General features: G+C 40.7%; 2 protein-coding genes across 8 annotated transcripts in view; one reads left to right on the top strand and one right to left on the bottom strand.

Moving 5' to 3' along the window:
• Window positions 1-11,972, bottom strand: part of FANK1 (fibronectin type III and ankyrin repeat domains 1) — a 100,300-nt gene extending 88,328 nt beyond the window's left edge. The window contains exons 1-2 of one of the 3 annotated variants that reach the window (XM_087432850.1): window positions 4,497-6,840; window positions 3,031-3,144 (exon numbers count right to left, since the gene is read on the bottom strand). Coding sequence is in view for 1 of the 3 variants with exons in the window: in XM_014794066.2 (XP_014649552.1) it covers window positions 11,895-11,907 (13 nt within the window). In the remaining 2 variants the exon portion in view is untranslated. Of the gene's footprint in view, window positions 1-3,030; window positions 3,354-4,496; window positions 6,841-11,894 lie in introns of those variants that run through there. The other 2 variants (XM_014794066.2, XM_087432849.1) reach the window with 2 other exon arrangements.
• The window catches only part of DHX32 (DEAH-box helicase 32 (putative)), a 60,394-nt gene continuing 44,982 nt past the window's right edge, over window positions 7,291-22,702 (top strand). For 2 of the 5 annotated variants that reach the window (XM_087432835.1, XM_087432836.1), the window contains exon 1: window positions 12,118-12,374. The gene's annotated coding sequence lies outside the window, so the exon portion shown is untranslated. Of the gene's footprint in view, window positions 7,368-12,117; window positions 12,375-12,527; window positions 12,783-12,824; window positions 13,231-22,702 lie in introns of those variants that run through there. The other 3 variants (XM_087432839.1, XM_087432837.1, XM_087432838.1) reach the window with 3 other exon arrangements.

The raw sequence follows: 22,702 nt of genomic DNA, 5'->3' as shown, positions 1-22,702 counted from the left end.
AATATGGGACCACTGGACACAATATGGGACCACTGGACACAATACAGAATCACTGGACACAATATGGGACCACTGGGCACAATATGGAGCCACTGGACACAATATAGAACCACTGGACACAATTTGGAACCACCAGGCACAATACGGGACCACTGGACACAATACGGGACCACTGGACACAATATAAAACTGCTGTGGTTTTGTACAACCACCTGTTTGACAATGCCCTGACTCTCACCCAGATCCTTTCAGCTTTCTCTGCAAACAAGTTGTTGTGGACATGCCCTTCCCCGCTCCTTCCACCATGGGGTAGACACTGGACACAGCTGTTTTAATAAGAATCCTTCCCTTGGACTTTAGAATTAGAATTAAGAAAGAAAATTCAGTCTCTCCTTGGGTGTTGAAACTGATTACATATAGTTGAGAGGTAGTGGTGTCCTTATCCCAAAATGTGGACTAAATCGGAAAGCAGTCAACAGAGAGAGGAAGTACAGTCAACAGAGAGAAAAGAACAATGCCATCCAAGTAGTACATCTGAGTAGATTCAAGAAGGCTGAAGTAACACCTCTGGGAAAATCAGAGATTATCCTAAACACATGCTAAAGCAAATTAACAAAATATTAAAAGATAGACTATTTTCACCTGGAGAAACTATTTCATTAATTATCTTTGGCTTCGTTTTATTTCTGATACATATAATTATTTTTAACCATCAAAAGTGCTCTCTATGCAATGTACATAAAATAGTTACAGAAGTTTCTTTTCTTCTCAAGGAATTAGTACAAAAATATCATCTACTTAAGTTTCAAATTATTTTTATTAACTAGGGTTTATGTAATTTGTTCACACACTGGAAGACATGGATATCACGTATAAAATTTATTCACTTTTTCACTTACTAACTACATATTGAATGGTTAAAAGATAGGCAAATGCTGTTGGATTAATAAATTTTTACACATATTTTCAGACATTAAAAAATCAAAACAGAATGCTAAGAAAAGATTATTGAAAGCCCTGGTTAATTCTTATGAATTAAATGTCTTCAAGGGTCTTCAGTTAAAATGTTAATTACCAATTTCTGCTTCCAGCAGGTATCACGCTAACACACAAAGAACAAAAAGGAAAACTGGATAACATACAAAAAAAAAAACTCAAGTTGTTTGAAGGCACTAGAGTACAACAAATGTAGACAAGACTTGAGGGGCCAAGGTCTCAGAGAGAAGAAAAGAGCACTAAAGTTGGCCCTACATTCTCCCTCGGGGCGTTTGCTGATTCACAGCTAGGGCATGCAAACTGAAAGCAGCATCATAGAGATTGCAACAATCACACTGAGCTCGGCAAACAAAATACTGGAGTTGAAGACTGCCAAACCAACCAAGGCTTAAGGGGCCAAGATCCTAGAGAAAAGGGAAGACAGAGAAGTGAGCCCAACAATTCCTCCTTGAGGAATTTGCTGATCACAGATAAGCAAGATATTGGCAGTATCATGATGCTGAGGATCAAAAAATGAAGTATAAGGCCTGCTGAAAAGCAGGGGCACTAGTAAAGACCCCAGGTTTTCAGCTAAGATCCCTGAATTGGCTACATCCTAGGAATAACAGCAAACTGAAAAGAGACCACCCTCAACTAAATTAAGGAGATTTGTTTGTGCCCTAAATGCCAACCAAAAGTAAATAAAATTCTCTATGGATAATATCTACCATAACTTCTATGATTTTTCACAAAGAATGTCAAGCAAGCATTCAATCAAAAATTACCATGAATGCCAGGATACATGACCAAATGAGTGAAAACTAAGAGCGAAAACAGAAAAGAGAAACAAACCTACAAGTGATTCAAGTGCTGGAATTATCAGACATGAACTTTAAAGTAACTGACAGTATTATGAGACTCAGCCTTTAAAATAGCTAGTAGTAGTCCGTTTCTTGATCTGGGTGCTAGTTACGGAGTGTGTTTACTTTGTGATAATCCATCAAACTTTACATTTAATGGTGTGTACTTTCTTGTGTGTATGTCACACTTCAATACAACTTTACAAAAAAAGAAAAAACTTGTGGAATACAGCTAAATCTGGGCTTAGAGGAAATTCATAGTCTTCAATGCATGCAGTTGAAAAAGAAGGCTGAAAAACAATGATGTAAGCATCTATCTCAAAAAACTTTAAAACAAGAACAGCAAAGGGGCTGGCCCGGAGGCATGGTGGTTGGGTTCGCGCACTCCGCTTCGGCAGGCCAGGGTTCGCAGGCTCAGATCCTAGGCGCGGACCTACACACCGCTTGTCAAGCCATGCTGTGGTGGCGTCCCATATAAAGTAGAGGAAGATGGGCATGGATGTTAGTCCAGGGCCAATCTTCCTCATAAAAAAAAAAAAAGAACAGCAAATTTAAATGATAGAAATAAGGATAAAAGCAGAAATCAATGAAATAGAAAACAAATGCATAATGGAGAAAACATAAAACATCAAAAACCAGTTCTTTGAAAAGTATAACACAATTGATCATTTCTGTGGTATCCAGCCTCCAAGATGGCCCCCAATGATTCTCCCTCCTGCTACTCAGGCCTTACTCTCTCATACTGAATAGGGCTGACCTGTGTCAAGACAATAATGCAAATGACAGATACCCAAGGCTAGACTATAAAAGACACTGCAGCTTCCACCTTCCTCTTAGATCATTCACTCTGTGGGAAACTAACTACCATGTAGGAAGGACACCCAAGCAACCCTATAGAGAACTTAATGTGCTTAAGTAATTTACATTACTGAGGTCTCCTACTAATAGCCAGCGCCAACTTGCCAACCATGTTGAGTGAACCATCTTGAAATTGGATTCTCCAGCCTCAGTGAAGCCTTCAGATGACTGCAGCCCTGGCTAGTATACGGACTACAACCCAAGACAGAACCACCTAGCTAAGGTATTCCCGAAAGCCTGACCCAGAGAAGCTGTATGAGGTAATATATTAGTTTTCTATTGCTGCAAAGAGGACAAATTACCACAAATGAACATTTTAAGAAAACATGTTTATTACCTCACGTTGTTTGGGGTCAGGAATTCGAGCACAGCTCAAGTGGGTTCTCTGCTCAGGGTGTCATACGGCTGCAGTCAGTTGTCAGCTGGGCTAAGTTCTCATCTGGAGCCGTAACTGGAAAAGAATCCACTTTCAAGCTCATTCAGGCTGTTGACAGAATTCATTTCCTTGTGTTTGCACAATTGAGCGCCCAGGTTTTTTACTGGCTGTGGGCTGAGTGCCAACCTCAGGTCCTAGAGGCTGCATGCAGTTGGGCTTCCTCAACATGGGTGCTCACTTCATCAAGCTAGCAAGGAGAATCTCTCTAGTGCAGGCTAGCAAGTCCAAGACTAATTTATACCTGTCACACTCAGAGCGGAGATTATACAGGCCATAACACGAGGACACACAGACTCTGGGGGCCATCTTAGAAGTCTGCCTACCAGATAATACATGTTTGTTGTCTGAAGACATTAAGTTTTAGGAAATTTGTTATGCAGTAATAGATAACTAATACAAATCTATAGCAAGAATGATCAAGAAAGAGAGATAAAGTACAAATTAGAACATAAGGAATAAACTAGGTTATCACTACAGATCCTATAGACACTACAAAGAGTTTATTATATTATAAGCAAACTTATGACAATACATTAGATAATTTAGATAAAAAGGAATGTCATTGAAAGACACAACTTACCCAAACTAAACAGAAATAAAAGTATATATACTCCTATATCTATTAAGTAAATTAAATCCATAATTTAAAACTTTCCCACAACAAAAACTCCAGTTCCAGATGACTTCAGTGGTGTATTCTTCAATTTAAGGGAGAAGTAACACCAACATTACAAAAATTTTTAAGAAAACAGAAATAAGAGGAAACCCAGCCAAGCTCATTTTTTGAGATTAAAATATACCTGATACTGAAACTAGACTAAGAAATTACAAAATGTAAAGTTACAGGCCAATCACTCACATGAACACAAATTCAAAAATCCTTTTAAAAAACAGCACATTAAATTCAGCAATCTACTAAAAAAATAACACACTATGACCATGTGGGGTTTATCGCATTAATGCAAGGTTAGTTTGATACTTGAAAATCAGTGTAAATCACATTAATTGGGTTTGAAAAAGATGATCATCTCAAAAGATGCAGAAAAAGTATTTGATGAAATTCAACGCTCCTTTATGATTTAAAAAAAAAATACCTTAGCAAATCAGGAGTAGAAGGGAGCTTCCTTAATCTAATAAATGTGGTAAAGGGTTTGGTGATTTTGTATTGTGCCAATTTAGCTACACTGAGGAATTCCCTCAGGATTCCCTTCCCTGTTCTGGATTAGCGTTTGCCCCACGAGAATGTGTGAGAGCTTTAGCGGGGAAATGAAGCAGCTTCTCTCATTTTGCTTTTTGCTCTCTCAAGGATGATACACAGCACCAGGCACTGTGGCAGTCTGTACAATGGTTGTTCAGCTGCTGCTCACCTTGTTGATGTGGGGCAGCATCTGAAATTTCTCCAGATCTCCTCCTTCAGTTTCTCAAAGTGCAGTGCCAGGCATGTGGACAGCTCCATGGTGAAGGTCACCAGTTTCTCTCGCAGATCATACATGTCACTGACGTTGAAGGTGATGAGAGACAGACATGAGCTCCAGTTTATGCTTGCGGGTTCCAGTTTTTCTTTGCTGGCCTCAATTTGCCCTCGCTCTCCCCAACTGCCTATCCAGCTTTCCTTCCCAACTGCTGGTCCAGCTGACTCAAAGCAACATCAGGCCCAACAAGAGTTGGAAAGACAACAGTTTTGCAGTGATTTCTCCACCTGCTCCCACACTTATATAAAGTCTAATCCCTATAATAAATCCCTTATTCTATGTCACTCACAGTGGTTCTGCTTTTCTGATTAAACTCTAATTGATACAAACATTAATACAGAAGTGGGATCCAGAGAACAGAACTTTTAGGATGAGTTTTCTGAATTGGTACTGGGTTATCTGGAATTGTTTCTCTAATCTGATCAGATTTAAAGACATTAATGACTCACAGTGGTAAAGGGACACTAGTAGTCCGTTGCTTACAGTGGCAAAAACTTACTTAAAATATAAACTAGACACCTACAATCAAATCTTGTACAAGGCCCAGGATAACCAAGCAGTTGCCGTCTTAGAACTCTTGAGTAAGAGCAATTAGTATACTAGGGTTAGTTGGTTTCTTCCAAGTGCTCTAGAGAGCTTCAAGCAAGAAAATAATGAGAGCTCATGGCTTTTTTCCCCCAGCTTTATTGATATAATTGACACACATTGTGTAAGCTTAAGGTGTACAACCTGATGATACACATATATTGTGAAATGATTACCACAATAGGTTAGCTAACGCCTCCATCACCTCACAAAATTACCTTTTTTGTGTGTGTGGTGAGAACATTTAAGGTCTATTCTCTCAGCAACTTTCAAATATACAATATAGCATTGTTAACTATAGTCATCATGTACATTAGACACCCAGAACTTATTCATCTTCTAACTCGAAGTTTGTACTCTTTGACTGACATCTCCCCATTTCCCCCATCCCCAGCCCCTGGCAACCACAATTCTACTCTGTTTCTATGAGTTTAGCTTGTTTAGATTTCACATATAAGTGAGATCATACAGTATTTGTTTTTTCTTTAACTTATTTTACTTAGCATAATGCCCTCAAGGTCCATCACTGATGTAACAAATGGCAGGATTTCCTTCTTTCTCATGGCTGAATAATATTTCACTGTGTACATATGTCACATCTTCTTTATCCATTCATCCACAGATAGACACTTAGGTTGCTTCCATGTCTTGGCTATCATGAATAACACTGCAATGAACATTGGAGTGCAGTTATCTCTTCAAGATTCTGATTTCATTTCCTTTAGATATGTACTCAGAAGTGAGATTGACAGATCATATGTCAATGTCATTTTAATTTTTGAGAAACCTCTGTACTACTTTCTATAGTGGCTGTACTAATTTACATTCCCACTAACAGTGGACCAGGGTTCCCTTTTTTCTACATCCTTGCCAACACTTATGTCTTGTCTTTTTGTTAATAGCCATTCTAACAGGTCTGAGGTGTTATCTCATCGTGATTTTGATTTGCATTTCCCTGATGATTAGTGATGTTGAGCACTTTCTCACGTACCTGTTGGCCATTTGTATATCTTCTTTGGAAAAACGTCTACTCAGGTCCTCTGCCCAATTTTTAATTGGATTATTTGGTTTCTTGCCATTGAGTTATATGAGTTCTCTACACATTTTGGATATTAACCTCTTATCAGATAGATGGTTTGCAAATATTTTCTCCCATTCTGTGGGTTGTCTTTTCATTTTGTTGATTGTTTCTTTTGCTGTACAGAAGCTTTTTAGTTTGATGTAGTCCCACTTGTTGATTTTTCCTTTTGTTTCTTGTGCTTTTAGTGTCATATCCAAGAAATCATTGCCAAGACCAATGTCAAGGAGATTTTTTCCTGTTTTCTTCTAGGAGTTTTACAGTTTCAGGTCTTATGGTTAAGCCCTTAATCCATTTCAAGCTAACTTCTAATAGGAGAGTTGAACATAAAAATATATATCAATTACAACATGTCAGAATAATAAAATGCAGATACAGTACCTCGGAGGAAGAAATTAACTCTGATTTGAGTTGGGGGAGGGTAAACAGGCAAAGTTTCTAAGAGATGGAGATGTCAAGAGACGTTTTAAAGTACAGATAGGTGGATGGGCAATGAGTGCATTCCAGACAGAGACAAGGAGGCAGGAGAGTGTGAGAATGAGAGGACCCTCCCAAGAAGACCAGGCAGGGTCCCTGACAACCTGGAAGGGGGCAGGGCACAACTCAAGAAACTGGCACCTGGGGCCTAAGAGAAAGGAATGCCTCCTCCCTTCTTTCTGCCTCTTAGGAGAGAAACGCCCCCAGAATGCAGGCAGGAGGGTCCCAATGATAAGTAGCTTCAGTTTTGCCCCTGGCGTGCCACCCAGCCCTATGAGCATGGAAATGCACAGAACATTGGTGTGAGTTGTTTACTCGTTAATGAGTTTGCACCACCTTCTGTACTTAATGAGTCATTCAGGCCATTCAGGGATGATGCTGATATGCACAAACCCCTCCTCTAATCTGGTTGGCTAGTTCAGTTCCTGGGTGTGAGTGGGCAGGTCCTCCAGAGTAGGCCTGTTCTAACAGTGCTTCCTTGTCCTGTCAAGAGGAGCTAAAATCCAAGGTATCAGGAATAGACTTGGTCTGGGAACAATGCTGGGGTGAACCCAAGCTTCTGCTGAGACACAGCTGCAACTATCAAGTCATTTTGCCCCTTCCTGTGGCTGGCTGAGCATCCAGAGGTCAGGATTGCAATGAATTTTAGTATATTGACGGGGATTTTAAACTACAGCTATTTTAAAGGTGTTGCTTTGAAATTGTTTTTAAACAAGTTTTAAACTTGATTTATATAAGCATTTACTTCTTAATGATAATACCTGAATTACAACCTAATTGATAGAGTTAATATTCTTTAGAGGCTAAGACTACTTGACAAAAAATTGTTACACAGACTTTTAAAAACAGTCCTGGGCTTAAGTAATTTATTATTCTTAAAGTCTTACCAGTCTCTCAGATAATTAACGTGCAAGTACCCCACGACAGAGCAAAAATTTTGCTGGGTTTATGATCTGGTGGTCCTTTGATCCCCAAAATAAGATTACTTGCCTATTTCCTTAATTTTACTGGATAAAATGAGATTCTTAAAACATCTCATTTAGGCTAGTAAAGAAAAAAAAAGGCCATATTTGTAATGGACCTAACATTTATAAACACCTAATTTAAGTGAACTCTACCTGAAGCATACTCCACAAGAGGCGCTTCAAATTTCACTGGTGCACAGCCACTTCTGCTGTCGAGTAAAATTGCTTTCTTATTTTAAGCAAACAACACTCTTAAGGAAATAAAATTAGATAAGGCATCCAGCTGTTAACAGCAGTGCCATCCATTCAATGAATGCTTGCTCAGGGCTCACTCCATGTCAGGCACAGAGACAGAACGGCAGGCAGGGCAGACAGGGCCCTCTTCAACTACCCTACAAGTCAGTGGAGGAAACCAATTTTTAAAATTAGCAAAATAATTACAAATCGTGATCACTGCTAGGAAGAGAAAAGCGCAGAGATAGGAATAACATCAGGGAGGGAGGCACTGCCTACTTTAGGAGGTCAGGGAAGGACTCAATGAGGAGGTAACATTTGAGCCAAGACCAGAGGACACTGTGAGACCTGCCAGAGCAGGAGGGAAGGTATCCCTGGCAGAGGAAAAAGCTTGTGCAAAGCCTCACCGTCCTGAAAGGAGCTTGATAGGTTTAAGGGACTAAAAGACCAATATGTCTGAGGCATAACGTACCCAAGGTCGTATATGCGACGAGTTTGAGGAGGCAGCTAGGTCATAAGAACTTCGAAGCGCTTTTGGCAGGGGAGTGACACGATCTGATGTGTATTTTGAGAAGGTCACTGTGGCTTCCAGGTGGAGCACAGATGAGGGTGGGGGAGAGGAAATGCAGAAATCAGTAGAGCCTCCAATCATGGCTGAAGCAGGATGGTGGCTTGGAACACCAGTGATTACAGTAGGGAGGGACAAAAAGGTGCACATTCAGGGTGTATTTTGAAGGTGGAATAAACAGTCATGCTGGTGGGTGGGGTGGATGGGAGGGGTGGTGAGCAAAAGAGGAGTTAAGGATTACTCTCAGATTTCCAGCTGGAGCAACTGGGAAGGTGGTGAAATCCTATCCAAAGATGGGGAAGACCAATGGAAAAACAGGTTTGGAGAAAGACATCTTCACTCCTTAGGTGTACGCCTCAGTCTCTCAGTCATTCGAATAACTTAGATCTCCATTTAGGATTTCTTTTAAAAGGCAGGTATGTAGCAGGAAACTGCTGCCTGGCCTACGGTGGGCCCAGACTTTTTATATAGGAGAGTTCAGGGGACAGGCAGCAACATGGTTGCGAGTGGGAGCTGGGGGCTTATCCTGACCCTGCATTTGATAAATACACACAGTTTTTATTGATTGTGTGTTTGCTTAGGGTGATTTGGTGGGCTAGAGAAGATCATGAGAGGGAGGGCTAAAGACTCCAAAGCTACTCCTTGGTATTGTCACTCACTAAAAAATTAGGGGAGAGATAGTACTGCGGAACTTAAATATTTTCTAAAAACAACAACAAAAAGGAATTTGGTGTGCATTTTCCGTGTTATTTCACACATGGGTTATTGTTCCAACAGTGTGGTTAGTCTAGGAAGAAAATAATTAAAGATGTAAATGTGTAAGCCAACAGTCAAAACCACTCTAAACAGCCCAGGGTTGTGAACTTATTTAATTTGCCCTTTCCCTGAGGAGTCATTTCTTGGATCATTGACTTATTATTATTCTGTAAAACAGTGGTAGCCCCTATCATCCTCTGCCTATTGCCGGAGTATGATCCAGCTATGGGGTTTGAAGAGTTTATGTTTATTGGATTTTAATGACTCAGTTAATAAAGGTCATTCCTAAAAGTAATAGAAACCCAAGTGTGTGGAAACAGAATGGATAAGACAGACTCGGTGGACATTTCTAGTAGTTCCTTGGTGTTGTCCTTAGATATATGTTTAATTCTTAAAAGCAATTAAGGATTTTTCCTTTTAATCAATTTACTGATGTGATATTCAACTACACTTGTAAAATGTTATTTGAAACTCCTCAATAATAAAAGATACCATGTAAACATCAGGCTTAAAATATGTTAGATAATATTGGCATAACAATATGATATATTGTTAATATAATATTGATAACAGTATAACTGTAATTTTATATAACTGTAATATTTGTTAGTATCATATCCAGTGTTCTCCAATTTTTTTGAGAGAATGAAGCAACTTTACGTCTCAGGTGAAATCTGGTTGGATATGAATCTTGAAGTTAAAAGGGACCTTAAAGATCATTTAATCTTGTCCTTTTAAATATTTACTAACAATGAATGATTTAATAAATATTTACCCAAAATAGTGTTTATTAGACTGCGAAAAAATTCCCTACAGTAAATGGTGATTGCTTGAATTATCTAAAATTAAATCGATAACAGCATTTAAGAATGTCAAAAGGAATAAATTTATAGTCATTCCCCAGATATAGATTTCTTAACAAGTATTTTCCACCCTAAAATCCAATGAGATGAGATATAAATGTATAATTCATACATGTAATACATTTCTTACATAGTTTTTTTTACAAAGCCTTCATGATCTGCTTTCTGTTGACTTGTCCATCCTTGTCTCTTTTTTTCCTACCCCCCTCAGTCTTAGCTACAGCTTTACTAATCTTCCTACTCTGAGCCTCAAAACCACACTGCTCTCTCAGGTCTCAAGGCCTACGCACAGGGGTTTCCCTCTGCCTGGAATCCCTTTCCCTCATTCTTTACTGGGTCATTCTGCAGGCCTAGTATTACTTCCTGCCGGAAGCCTTCTGTCCATCTCCTTTACCCTAATCTCAGACCCCAGAGAGGCGTCAGATGTTCTTGGGCAAGTCTCTGCTCAGTTTTTCTGGGAGAACAAAACTAACACTGTCCTATCCATTGGTCAATCCTCAACCCCTAGAACAGTGTCTGAAACATAACAGATACTATGAATAAGTGAGTGGATAAAGACAGTGAGCAGCGAAGAACTTGATATTTATAGTATACACTTTTAAACAATAACAAATTTGAAGAAATAAAGTTGCTGTCTTTAAAAAATATATTTCACTTCAATTCATTTCTTCTCTAAAAAGAGAACATACATAGCCTGGCATCAGTTTGACATGAGACAAAAATTTTAGTATTTAAAAAAAAATTTTACTATTGTTGTATGTTATATTTCTTTCAACAGGTTAGATAAAATGTAGAATCCAGAGGGTTAAAAATGCAAATGGCAGGATACTGTATAAAATCAATTCAAGCACTATAACTCTCAACTTGTAAGCTTTGTCCTCAGCAAATGAGTTCAAAGAAAGGAAAAAGTCTTTAAAACCTTCTTCTCGGAAACTAACCCCCTTTAAAAATGCCAGCATTTCCCCCAGAGAATGGATATGGTCTGAGTACTTCCATTTCTGAAATTGTGCAAGAAAAAACGACTTGGCTTCGAGAGCCAAACTGCATCCTTCTATACAGGTTTAAGGTCATTCAAGTCTCTATTGAAAACATTATTCTTATTTTAAGAACAAAGGGAGCAATAAAACATTAGCTTGGGCAAGAAGGACCAAGCACTATGTCCCTAGAGAGATTTGGGGGGGGGGGGGAGTTAAAGCTTGTATTAGACCTGATAACTCTAGACTGCACACGTTTTGCCAAATAATGTGGGAAACAGAAAAAGAAATTCAAAAAAACTTTTGCGTGTCCTACCTCGTAGAACCTCTAGCAATGAACCAAATACTCTTGAACAAAGCTCAATTTTTTTTTTCTGATTCAAATCTCAGACTATTGAAAGAGGACCAGGTCTCCAATAAATATAAGACCCAGCCTCGTTGCACGTTTAATGGCTGACATTTTAAAAGCAGGATTGCTATTTACAATTAATGAATCAAACTACCAAACTAAAATAATGACAATAATAGTAACAAGAAATGTGACAGTAATAGTAACAATAAATGAATTTGCTAGGGGGTAATTTCAGGAAGGAACGCTGGGGGCGCTGCTTCCTCCCGTCCACACCACCGACCTCTCCTTTGGCTCCCAGCGGACACCCTCGGCAGGATTCAGCCCCCTTCTCTTCTCTCCACGAGAGAAAACTCGTGGGGAAGACCCGTATTTCCACGTCAAAGACCTTAAAAGCCCGCGGAGCCGTTCCCGGGGAGCCCCGGCCCGCCCCCGCCGCCTTACTCTGGGGCTCCATGGTCAGCTGCTCCCGGGCCCCCACGGGCCGAGCCCCGCCGCCGCCGCCGCCCCTCCTAACGCCTCTCCTCGGGGCAGGCGTCGCTCGGGTTGCCCTGACAACCCGGAGGGCGGGGGAGGAGGGGCAAGAAGGACGGCGGGTGGGAGGGACCAAAAGCCGCGAGGAAACGCGGGCGAGTACGAGGCCCGCGCGTCGCCGCCGGGACCCAGCGAGAGGGGCGGCCCCGTCGCCGGCTCTAGACTTTGCCCTTGAGGCCTGGTCGGGCGGTCGCGGCCTCCCTGGCGGCCCTTGCGCCCCCGCCGCGGCCTCTGCCTGCGCCTTTAGGGCGGGGCCTGCGGGCCCGCCGTCGCCGTCGCCAGGCGTCCGTCGGTCCTTCGGCCCGTGCGTCCGGCGAGCTCGGCCTGCCCGGTGGGGAAGGGCGGCCGGGCCTGGGCCTCCCTCCCGGGACTCGGGAGCCGCCGCTGCAGGTAAAGGCCGGCCCGGCGGCGGGAGGGGCGGTGGGCGGCCCGGGCGCACCTGTTGCGGCCGCGGGGCTCCGCGCGCCCCCGCCGCCTGGGGGCCCCTGCCGCCGTTGGCTCCGGACGAGCCCGCCCCGACGCCCGAGCCGCCGCCGGGGAAGGCGGCCTCCCCGCCACCGCCGCCCGGAGCCCGCGTCTCGGCGGGAGGAGCCGACCTTTGCACACCCCCGTCCCGCCGGGGGTCCCGCGGCGGCGGGAGGGGGTCAGCCGTGCCACGTTTGCGGGAAGCAGTGGTCAGCCCGGGGCCAAGCGTGCTCTTGAGTCCTGAAGCCCCGAGAACTCCTTTTCCCTGCAGTGCTCTGTCCTCCCAAGTATCACTTTTCAGGCCGCGGGCCCGGGTCGGATCTTGCCGGTTGGGTTAGTTTTTTTTGTCTGTTTCGTTTGTTTCAATCCTCCCGGTTTTCGGTTAAGTTATGGAATCAGCCCGCAGGTTTTTTACCAAAACTTTGTAGTGCTGTTAAACAAATGTAGCGTTATCCCACACCATAGTCTTTCATAATACTGGCTTTTAAAACACTGATGCAGATTGTGCTTTAAGGAAGCTTTGAGGATCACAAGGGATTTTATCTGGTAGGTTGTAAAAATTCAAACAGCCAGGAGAGTGTCATAGGTTAAGAAAAACGAGCTGTAAGGAGAGTAAAATGGAGAAGGAAAGAAGAAAAAGGAGCATGAACGCGCAGGTGGGAGGAAAACTGCATGCTTGATTTCTGTCCTCACGTCTGGAGATTATGGCCCCCTCCATCAATTCCTCTCGCTGCTCTCGACAGTACTTAAGGGAGATGAAAAGGAGCCCTTTTTGGGTCATGTAAGTGATTACTCATTCTTTTGCCACTAGAGAGATTTCCACTGCGTAGATGACAAGGACACCAAGGAGAATTACTTTCCTCTTAGAGAATCATTCAGAAGTTAATTGAACCTGAGAAGCATATATTCTGTGATGGAAACGGACATTTATTATATTCCACCAAATTAAGCTTTCCTCTCTCAGACTCTAGGGAAACTTTTCCAGATTAATTGCCCAAGCAAGAAGGTTTGTGTGTGTATATTGACAAGCAGTGTGATATATACAGAACCCATAAATTCATAAGCTAAAATATTAAAGTAATAAATTCAGGTCGGAAGGTAAACACTTCATGGTACCTTAACTATCTGTTTCTGAAACATGCATTTTTAGACAGAAAGTGTCTAAGAGCAACACTACTTTGTACAACATTTTTAGATTCTAGTTTTCATATTATTAGCAAAATCATGAATTGGTCTTTTCATCCAAGGAACAAACATAGTGATGCTCATTAGTAATATCATAATCAAAAGTGACAAGATAGTGATAAAAACCTAGCATTTATTAACACAAAAAAGAGATGGGTTAAATTTTCCCAAACAGGGCCGGCCCCGTGGCTTAGCGGTTAAATGTGAGTGCTCCGCTATTGGCGGCCTGGGTTCGGATCCCCGGCGCGCACTGGCACTGACGCACTGCTTCTCTGGCCGTGCTGAGGCCGCGTCCCACATACAGCAACTAGAAGGATGTGCAACTATGACATGCAACTGTCTACTGGGGCTTTGGGGAAAAAAAAAGGAGGAGGATTGGCAATAGATGTTAGCTCAGGGCCAGTCTTCCTCAACAAAAAGAGGAGGATTGGCATGGATGTTAGCTCAGGGCTGATCTTCCTCACACACACACACAAAAATTTCCCAAACAGCAAAGGATTAGGCATTTGTGTTTAAAAAGAACAGAAGAAAGAAACCACGTTGCAGATCTCCATGCTAAAGTAATAAAGATCTCCATGCTAAAGTAATAAGGACTCAAGAATTTGGTAGCTGCACACAGTTTAAGGTTGAAAAAAATAGAGCTATGTATTTGTGAAATACTTTATAGTAGTATAGAAGAATGATTTTATCCGTAGCTGTGAAGTTGACATTGAGGAAGTCTTGCATTGACATATTTCGGGTAATAGGTGACTTTGGCAACTGTGAAAAGCAACATTTGATTTTAGGGGATAGTGTACTTATGGAAGAAATGACTGGTTGTGGGATGGAAGCAGTGGGAGGGAAAAGCACTAAAATGTCTAAGGCAGGGACAATACTCAGTTTCTCTTTCTCCCTGCAGGCACCCAGTATAATGAACTTGTTAAATGTCTATTGAATGAATGGGAAGAGCTTTAGAAAAATTACTTTGGATAAAGGGATATGCTTTATTATTGGAGGAAATATCCTGAGGTCAGAAAGTTGCTAATGGGATAGAGGTTGAGATGGATGGTAAAGGTGCTGGTTGTCTCTTTTTGGGGTTTTCTACCACTATATTTTCTATTTCTTTTCACTGGCACGTTCAGGATGTTTTTGGTGGTCAAGTGAAAAACAAAGTCCTGATTTAAAAAAAAAAAAATTTCCAAGCTCATCACTGGTTAGAATAGTTACATTATTGTTTACTTTGCTGATGCTTACCTAAATGTAGCAAACTAAAGCACTATCACCAGAGAAGAACAAGGTAGCAATGAAAAGACAGCTGTAGCCTTTCTTTTTCTTTTTTAAATCTTTTGGCCATATCAGAATTCAAAGTAAAAATAACTAGTAGGACATTAACATTATTTAATGCAAGTAGGATGATTAAAAAAAAAAGCCAATGAATGTGTTATTTCTGTTTCCAGCCTTACTGTCATAAGCTGGAAGAAGTTTTCTTTTTGTTTTTGGATTTTTGTTTGTTTTTTATTTTACCAGAATGAGGGTACTTTTTCCTCTCTCTGTTACTTTCTACAACTCTTAAGTTCAGTCAAAGGTAGAAAACAATTAAATTTCCATTTTTGCTGTTTCCTCTTTGTCGTCCAGATCTGGCATGGTCTACATTCAAATTGTTGGACTCAAGGAATGCCCACCTCTCAACCCTTTTACTCATTCATTGTATAATCAGGCTGCAGGACCATGGTGCCCTCTCCCACCTTTCTGGAAAGTTTTCTAGGATTAGGCTAATGCCCACTAAATGCACTTCTCTCTCCTTCTGGGGGCACTGCACAGTTTGGCACCTTGCCCTATACTATACTTTCTTCTAGAGTTTTCTCTCATTTTATGCATATGCATCTTGTGCCTCTGATTGGATTAAACATTTTAGGAGCTGAGTCCTTGACTTAGGCTTCTCTATTCCTTTTAGCTCATAGTGGGTTTTCAGAGTATACCTGATAATCTAAGTAGGATCATAATAGAATGAGGACAAGCCTTTAGGGATGATTGCATTAATTTCTAGCTATGCCACCTTGGAAAGTCATGAGCTACTATTTCCTCATTGATAACTGGGGATAATAAAACTTGCAGTGGTTGTCTAATAGTTGAGTTGTGAGAATCAAAATAAATGTGTTTATAGATAGGAATGAAAATATCTTGTGTATTGTAAGGAATTTCTTACTGTAAAGGGTTATTGATTCAGGCATACAGCAAACATTTATTGAGCATCCCGAGTGTGTTAGGTACTTCCTGGGTGTTGGAGTTGCTATTCGGTTCGTAAGGGAATAGGAAATGACTGGATGGATTGTGTGTGAGGGCAGGAGGGCTTCCTAGGCAGAGGAACAGCTTGGGCAAAGACACAGAAGCAAGAAAGGACAGCTCTTAGTAGTAGTTCATTGTGGCCAGAGCAGAGAAAACTTAGAAGAGAGTGGAAGGAAGTGAGGCTGGAGAGACAAATAGAGGCTAAATCAGAAAGAACCTAAGGAGTGAGGTTTTTATGCTGGAGGTAGTGAGAAGGATTGGGGTCACAATCACTTTTGCATTTGAAAGGGATCACTGGCAGCATGTGAAAGACGGATGGATGGAAAGCCAACATTAGAGGCAGAAAAAACAAAATTGGAGATTTTGCAGTAATTCCATGGTGAAATGAGATAACTAAGGCAGTGGTGGTGGGAATGCGGGGAGGGGGCCGCTGAGAGGTAGTATTGACGGGTCTCGGTGTTGTAGCAGGTAAAGAAGAGGGAGAAGCCAGGGATGACTCCCAGCTGATAGAGGGGATTGTTCTGCTGGTTGTTGAAATCTAGAACACAAAAGAAGGAAAGAGGTCTTTTTCTTTTTCATTTTGAGGAGTGTAGGAGATGGGCTAGATGATGGGTTCAGTTTTGAACATTAATGCTTGAAACGCCTGTCATCTAAGTTGGGATGTCCTGTAAGGAGTAGTGGACATGTAGGTCTGGAACTAAAGAAAGAAGTCTGAGCTGAAGATAGACATTTGGGTCAAGCATTCAGCAACTGAAGTTAAAATGTGAATGATTTTCTCCAGGGAGATTATGTGGAGTGAGAAGAGGGTTAAGGATGGAACCCTGGGGTACATAGATATCTTATATTAGAAAGAGGATGTGGTGGAAGAACCCAAGGAGACTAAAGGGGAGTGGCCAGAAAGGTAAGGTGAAGATCTGGAAAGACTCCTGTAACAGAGTCCCTACTCTTGAGGGGCTCATGTATTGTCATTCCCTGAAATAGTTACGTTTTCCTCCACCTGCCATAGAACGCACAACATAGTTTTTCAATCTATTATTGTTTTATTAAAGTTAATGCAAAATGACTACCTATTACTTTGTTACCAAAAAGGAAAATTTCCTGATATTTGTGGTTTTTCACAATCTCTATTTGGAACAATAATTCAAGTAAAATGTAACTGCAGGAGTTATGATGATGCAAATACTGTCTTTAAAAAAAAAGATGGGTAAAAAGTTCATTTTGTATATGTGAAAGGTAAAATAAATATGTTAACTTCCTTAGGGAGACTGGCAATAACCTATTTAGATTTCAGCTTTTAGTGAATCTCATCCATTTGCTCAGGTATCTAACTAGATTGCCTAAGTAAGCCAAATTAATGTTTTAGCACCTTGATTAATTCTGCTTTTACTCAATGTTAGTTTTTAGAATACTATGCAGTAAAAAATAATCATCAAAATAATATTGAAAAGCACTGAGTGGCGCAGTCGTTTGAAATTCCAACAAAATTTACAAAATTTCCCTTGATTTACAAACTTATATGTGGGGCTTGATATGTTATTATAATACATAGGCATTGATTGAGCTTGGGAAGTCTTCCTGTATATGTCTAAAAAGTTTTAAATTACCAGTAGAATGTAGGATTCTTAAAAAGAATTAATTGTGCAGGATTGGTTATTGAAGCTAATATTTGAGTTAAAAGTGAATCGTTTGGTATGAACTAATATTGAGTTAAAAGTGAATCACTTTTTTTTGAGTGTTTTTTAAAAGCCAATTAATTCGATTTGCTACTTAAGATCAAAATAAAGTCAACTTGTTAGAAGTCTAGAAATAAGGTTATTAAAATAAGTTCTGAATTTTTACCTTATCTTGTTCAAGAAAAGTTTTAAGTAGATACTGGAAACCAAATAGGATATACTTTTGGGAGCTCTGAGCCAGTTAAAACCAAGGCAGACAAAGGGGTAACCTTCTAAAGTCCCAGGACTGATAGGTCTTTTGTTACAATTAAAGTGTAACATGCCTGGGAGATAAAATTTATGTACTAAATATTTGACTGTAACTCCATGTGGGTGATTAGAACCATGTTTTTCAAAATTTTTCAGTGTTTTTCTTTCCATAAAAGAACTATACATTTTCTGGTTTATGTGTTTCCTCCAGACCACCCTGCCTGACATCTCTCATAGTGTCAAGTATTTCTTCACCCCAGTGTTGCAGCCTGAGCTCACGTTCCTAATGCGGTCAGGAGGCAGCATGGTTACACCTACACTGTACGCTTGACTGGGGTGAAGCTGAGAGCACACTGCCTGGCTTCAGGCACCTGTTCTACCACAGACGAGCTGCTAGAAGCTAGATAAATTAACTAAACCCTGAAGGCTTAAATTTCCTCATTTGAAAAATGGAAATAGTAAAGTAAACCCTCAGGAGGTTCTTAGAGTTTAAATGAAATAATCTGTATAAAGTTTTAAGTGCCTGTAGCACCTGGCACCCAGTAAGCACTATAAAAACTAATTGGTAGAATTATGATCATTTTCGTTATTGTTATCATTATTATCAGTCCAACTTTATTGGTAGTATAGAATCATGCTTCTCAAAGTGTGGTCTGCAGGCCAGTGCCAGTCCACAGATTATTACTGGCTTGCAGTGAGATGAGGAGCTTGTGCCAGATTGTACATAGACTATGGCACTGATCGTACTGTTTAGGTCAGTAACTTTTTTAATAGCAAGACTTCCTCATGAAGGAAATGATGAGTTGATTTACATTCTATTGCAAGCTCCTTATCTTGCCATGAACAAGCACTCTGAATAGAATTGGCATGGAATATTGGACCAACGATCCCGTTCTTCAAAAAATAATAGCCCTCTATCCTGAAGACTGTTGTTATTCGCTCCTAATGCCTCATTAACCTTCCCTCTTCTAAACATAATCATGGGTTATAAGTATGTGGTTTATTAGTTCGGCAGATATTTATTGATCACATAGTCTGTGCAAAGCCCTTTATCTTATTTTGTAGGAGTTGCAAAGATGGCTCAGAAATGGATCTTGACTTTAGGAAATCTGCTGTAAACCTAGAGCGAGAGACAAAAAGTGCAAGTCTGAATAAGTGTGTTGTACGTGCAGCGAGTGTTTGCGGAAGTATTGCAGCTTGGTTCCAAAGGTTCCACGTAGACAGATGTTTCCTTTTACTAAGCTGTCCTCATACAAGGATAGACTTAGTACCTTTTATTTTTTCAGCGTTTATACTATCATAATAGAGGTCAGAGCTCAATTTATCAAGGTGGTATTTCTTCCAGGAGATTCAGAAATCTGCAACACTAGGGCATATCTGAGTTTTTAATATAAACGACAAAAGCACAACTTTTTAAGATTAGTGGTATAGATGATTCATCCTTAGGTTTTGTTTTTTTAATCACTGATTCTCTATTTGATCCTGTATGCAAACATGTGAATAATAAATGGTTTTCTGCTCTACAGTATATAAAGAGACATTAAATAGATATTAAAATATTTCTAAAGCTTTGATAGAGAATAGCACCAATTCTTCAAGAATAGTGCATTGGTCAGATAGTGTCAAAACAAATTTCAGAGTCATAAAAAAGAATAATTTTTTTAAAAGCAAGACGTGTTTATGTATATGTGTGTGTGTGTGTGTACTTTTTCCACCTAAAGAGCTTTTCCTAAACAATAGAGATGGAAAGGCATTGGCTGTGAATTAGATCATAGAACAGACCTATTTTTATAGACCTATGGGAAAGTAGTGTAAAATGCTCAAGTCAAGAAATGTTATTTAGTTTTTAATATTTCTTATAATTTTCTCACATGAAAGTGATTTATTGGTTTCTGTTACTGCTCTACTTGGTAAGCCTGCTCCATCACCCCACTGTTTATTCCATTCTGCCATTTGCATTAAACTGTCACCAGCTCTCCTAGAACTTGATCTCACAAATGACTTTAAGAAAGCTGAAGGTGGGTGTTGGAAAGATTATAGATAATGTTAAGAAAATAGAGTAACCGGGCCGGCCCCGTGGCTTGGTGGTTAAGTGAGCACGCTCTGATGCTGGTGGCCCGGGTTTGGATCCCGGGCGCGCACCGAGGCACCACTTCTCTGTCCATCCTGAGGCCGAGTCCCACATACAGCAAATAGAAGGATGTGCAGCTATGGCATACAACTATCTACTGGGGCTTTGGGGGGAAAAAATAAATAAATAAGATCTTTAAAAAATAATAATAAAAAAAAAAACAAGAAAATAGAGTAACCTATCAGATTTAAGAGAAGAATTGTAAAGAAAAGCATGAAGAGACTAAAAAAAATTCTGATCAAGAAATGACTGGGTGAGTTAGACCCATGGCACTTAAAATAAAACACAATCTCTTTACCATCACATATCAATTCTTTTGTTATCTGGCCCCTGTCTCATCTATGAACTTGTCTGTACCAGAGACTGTTTCTCTCTCCTATTATGTACCAGCCACATTTTCCTTCTTGTAGCTACTTGACTACAAGACTAAGGGTCTTTGTTTCTCACCCCACCCTCAGCCTCAGCTAGACTGTAAGCCCCATGAGGACAAAAACCAGAGCTGCCTGTTCACACTGTGTCATCGGTATGTTCACCGTGCAGACACTTAGTAGGCACTCAAGTATTGGTTGAATAAGAAAATGGAAGACGTGAATGTGTAGGCATTGAGATTGAGAAAACTTGAGGATAGAGAAAACCTGTTAGAGGAGGAATAACACTTACGAAAAGACACAATCAGATGTTAGTCTTAAAAGCATAAAATCCCTAAAGAACAGAAAATGATTCATTTATTATCTACTCAGCCTCTAATTGCTAGTTGAGCACCCACTATATTTGGGTTCAGACTGAGGAAATTACCAAAGAGGATATATCTCCAATAACACAGTCTAAATAGAGAGACTAAAAATATAGGGAAAAGATAGTAAGTAGTACAGATAGTTGAGTAGTTCCCTAATATTTAAGGATGTTGCATCCTCAATGTTGGTTATGTACAAGCAGCCCCAGAGGTCAGTGGTCTGGAATAAGCACGACGCATGCCGTTGTCTGAATCTCTGTGCAGACCTGTTATTTTCTACACAATAACTCTTCTGAAGGGAGCAAGAGAAAAACAACTTTACTAAATGTTGAAAAAGGAGTTAATTTGTCGTTTGGGTGTGTGATTCAAGGGAAAATCAAGAGCCTGTACAAATATTTCAGTTTGTGAATGGGGGGGTTCACCAATTGTCAGGTCTGTCCTTTAATAATACCAGAGTCTGTCAAATATCATTCATGAAAAGGGACAGAAAAGCCACAGAAATCCAGAAACATAGTGAATTCCTGAGTGTTTAAACTTTATTCAATCAGCAGTAGCGAGCTACCTTGGACTTTGAGAAGAGTAAAATAATGAAAGTGCAAATTTATGTGAGATGGGTTGCCGTGGAGAGACTAAGGAGGACAAGTAGATTGTCACGGCATCTTGGCATGAAGGACTAGGGAAATGGAAGGAGCAGAGTCCTGAGGAGTTTTAAAGGACCTGGTCACTGACTTAATATAGGGCAACTTGGAAAGCTGAACAAAAATATCTCTGATGTGTTAACATCGTTCATTCATTCAAGAAATATTTATTGAATGCTTACTATGTGTCAGGCTCTGTTGTAGCTACAGTGAGCAAAACAGACAAATCCCTGCTGAGGGTGCCTGCGTTCTGGGGGAGGCCACCAACCATGAACAAAATAAAACAAAATAACATGAACAAAATAAAAGGGTAAAAGATATGTTAGATTGTGGTGAGTGTTAAGGAGAAAAAACAAAGCAGGAAAAGAGGGTAGAAAGTGGCTTTGGGGCATGGGGCTGTGGGTAAAAGTTTAGACAGGGTGGCCAGGTGGCAGAGAAGTCCTCACTGAGTTGACATTTGATAGAGACCCTTAATGAAGTAAGGGAGCTAGCTGTTTGGATATCTCAAGAAGGGACACTTCAGACCGCGAAGAGCAAGCACAAAGTCACTGAGGCAGGCACGTGCCGTGGTGTTTGAGTGTGGCTAGAGAAGAGGGAGCGAGGGAAGGAGCTGTTGGAAGAGAGGGCAGAGAAGGGGTGGGTCCAGATCCCACAGGGCTTGTGGATGCTGTGAAGGATTTTGGTTTTTCCTCGGAGGGGGATGAGATGGGGAGCCATTAGAGATTTTTGAGCAGAGGACACATGAGCTGACTTTAAGAGGAGCGCTCTGACTGCTGGATTGAGAATTGACTCAAAGGGGCTCAGAGTGGAAACAAGAAGACCAGTCAGGAGGCTATTACAGTAATTCGGGTGAGAGAGGATGATGGGTCAGACCGAGTGTTCACAGTGGAGGTTGTGACGTTCTTGATATATTGCTAAGGTAGAACTGACATGATCAGATGTACTGGCTTTCTATTGTTCCTGTAACAGATTACCACAACTGTAGTGGTAATTTATTATCTTACGGTTCTGTAGGTTAGAAGTCTGTCACGGGTCTCGGTGGGCTAAAATCAAGGTGCTGGCAGGGCTGTTTTCCTTTCTGGAGACTCTAGGAGAGAATCCGTTTGCTTGTCTTTTCCAGCTGCTAGAGGTCACCCACATCATTCTTTGGTTTATGGCCCCCTCCCTCCATTTTCAGAGCCAACAATGTTAACATTTCTCTGACCATTCCTTCATAATCATATCTCCCTTTGACTCTAGCTGGGAAAGGTTCTCTGATTTTAAGACTCTTCTGATTAGATTGGGTCACCAGGATAATCTCTGTATCTCAAGGTCCTTAATTTAGTCACATCTGCAATCCCTTTTGCCATGCAAAGTACATACTTACAGATCCCAGGGAT

Source organism: Ceratotherium simum, chromosome 6 (assembly GCF_057802395.1).
Source record: "Ceratotherium simum simum isolate JZ-2026a chromosome 6, ASM5780239v1, whole genome shotgun sequence".
In the NCBI taxonomy this organism is placed as follows: Eukaryota; Metazoa; Chordata; class Mammalia; order Perissodactyla; family Rhinocerotidae; genus Ceratotherium; species Ceratotherium simum.
Note: the sequence above shows the minus strand (reverse complement) of the source record. Positions and strands in the feature narration are given on the sequence as shown.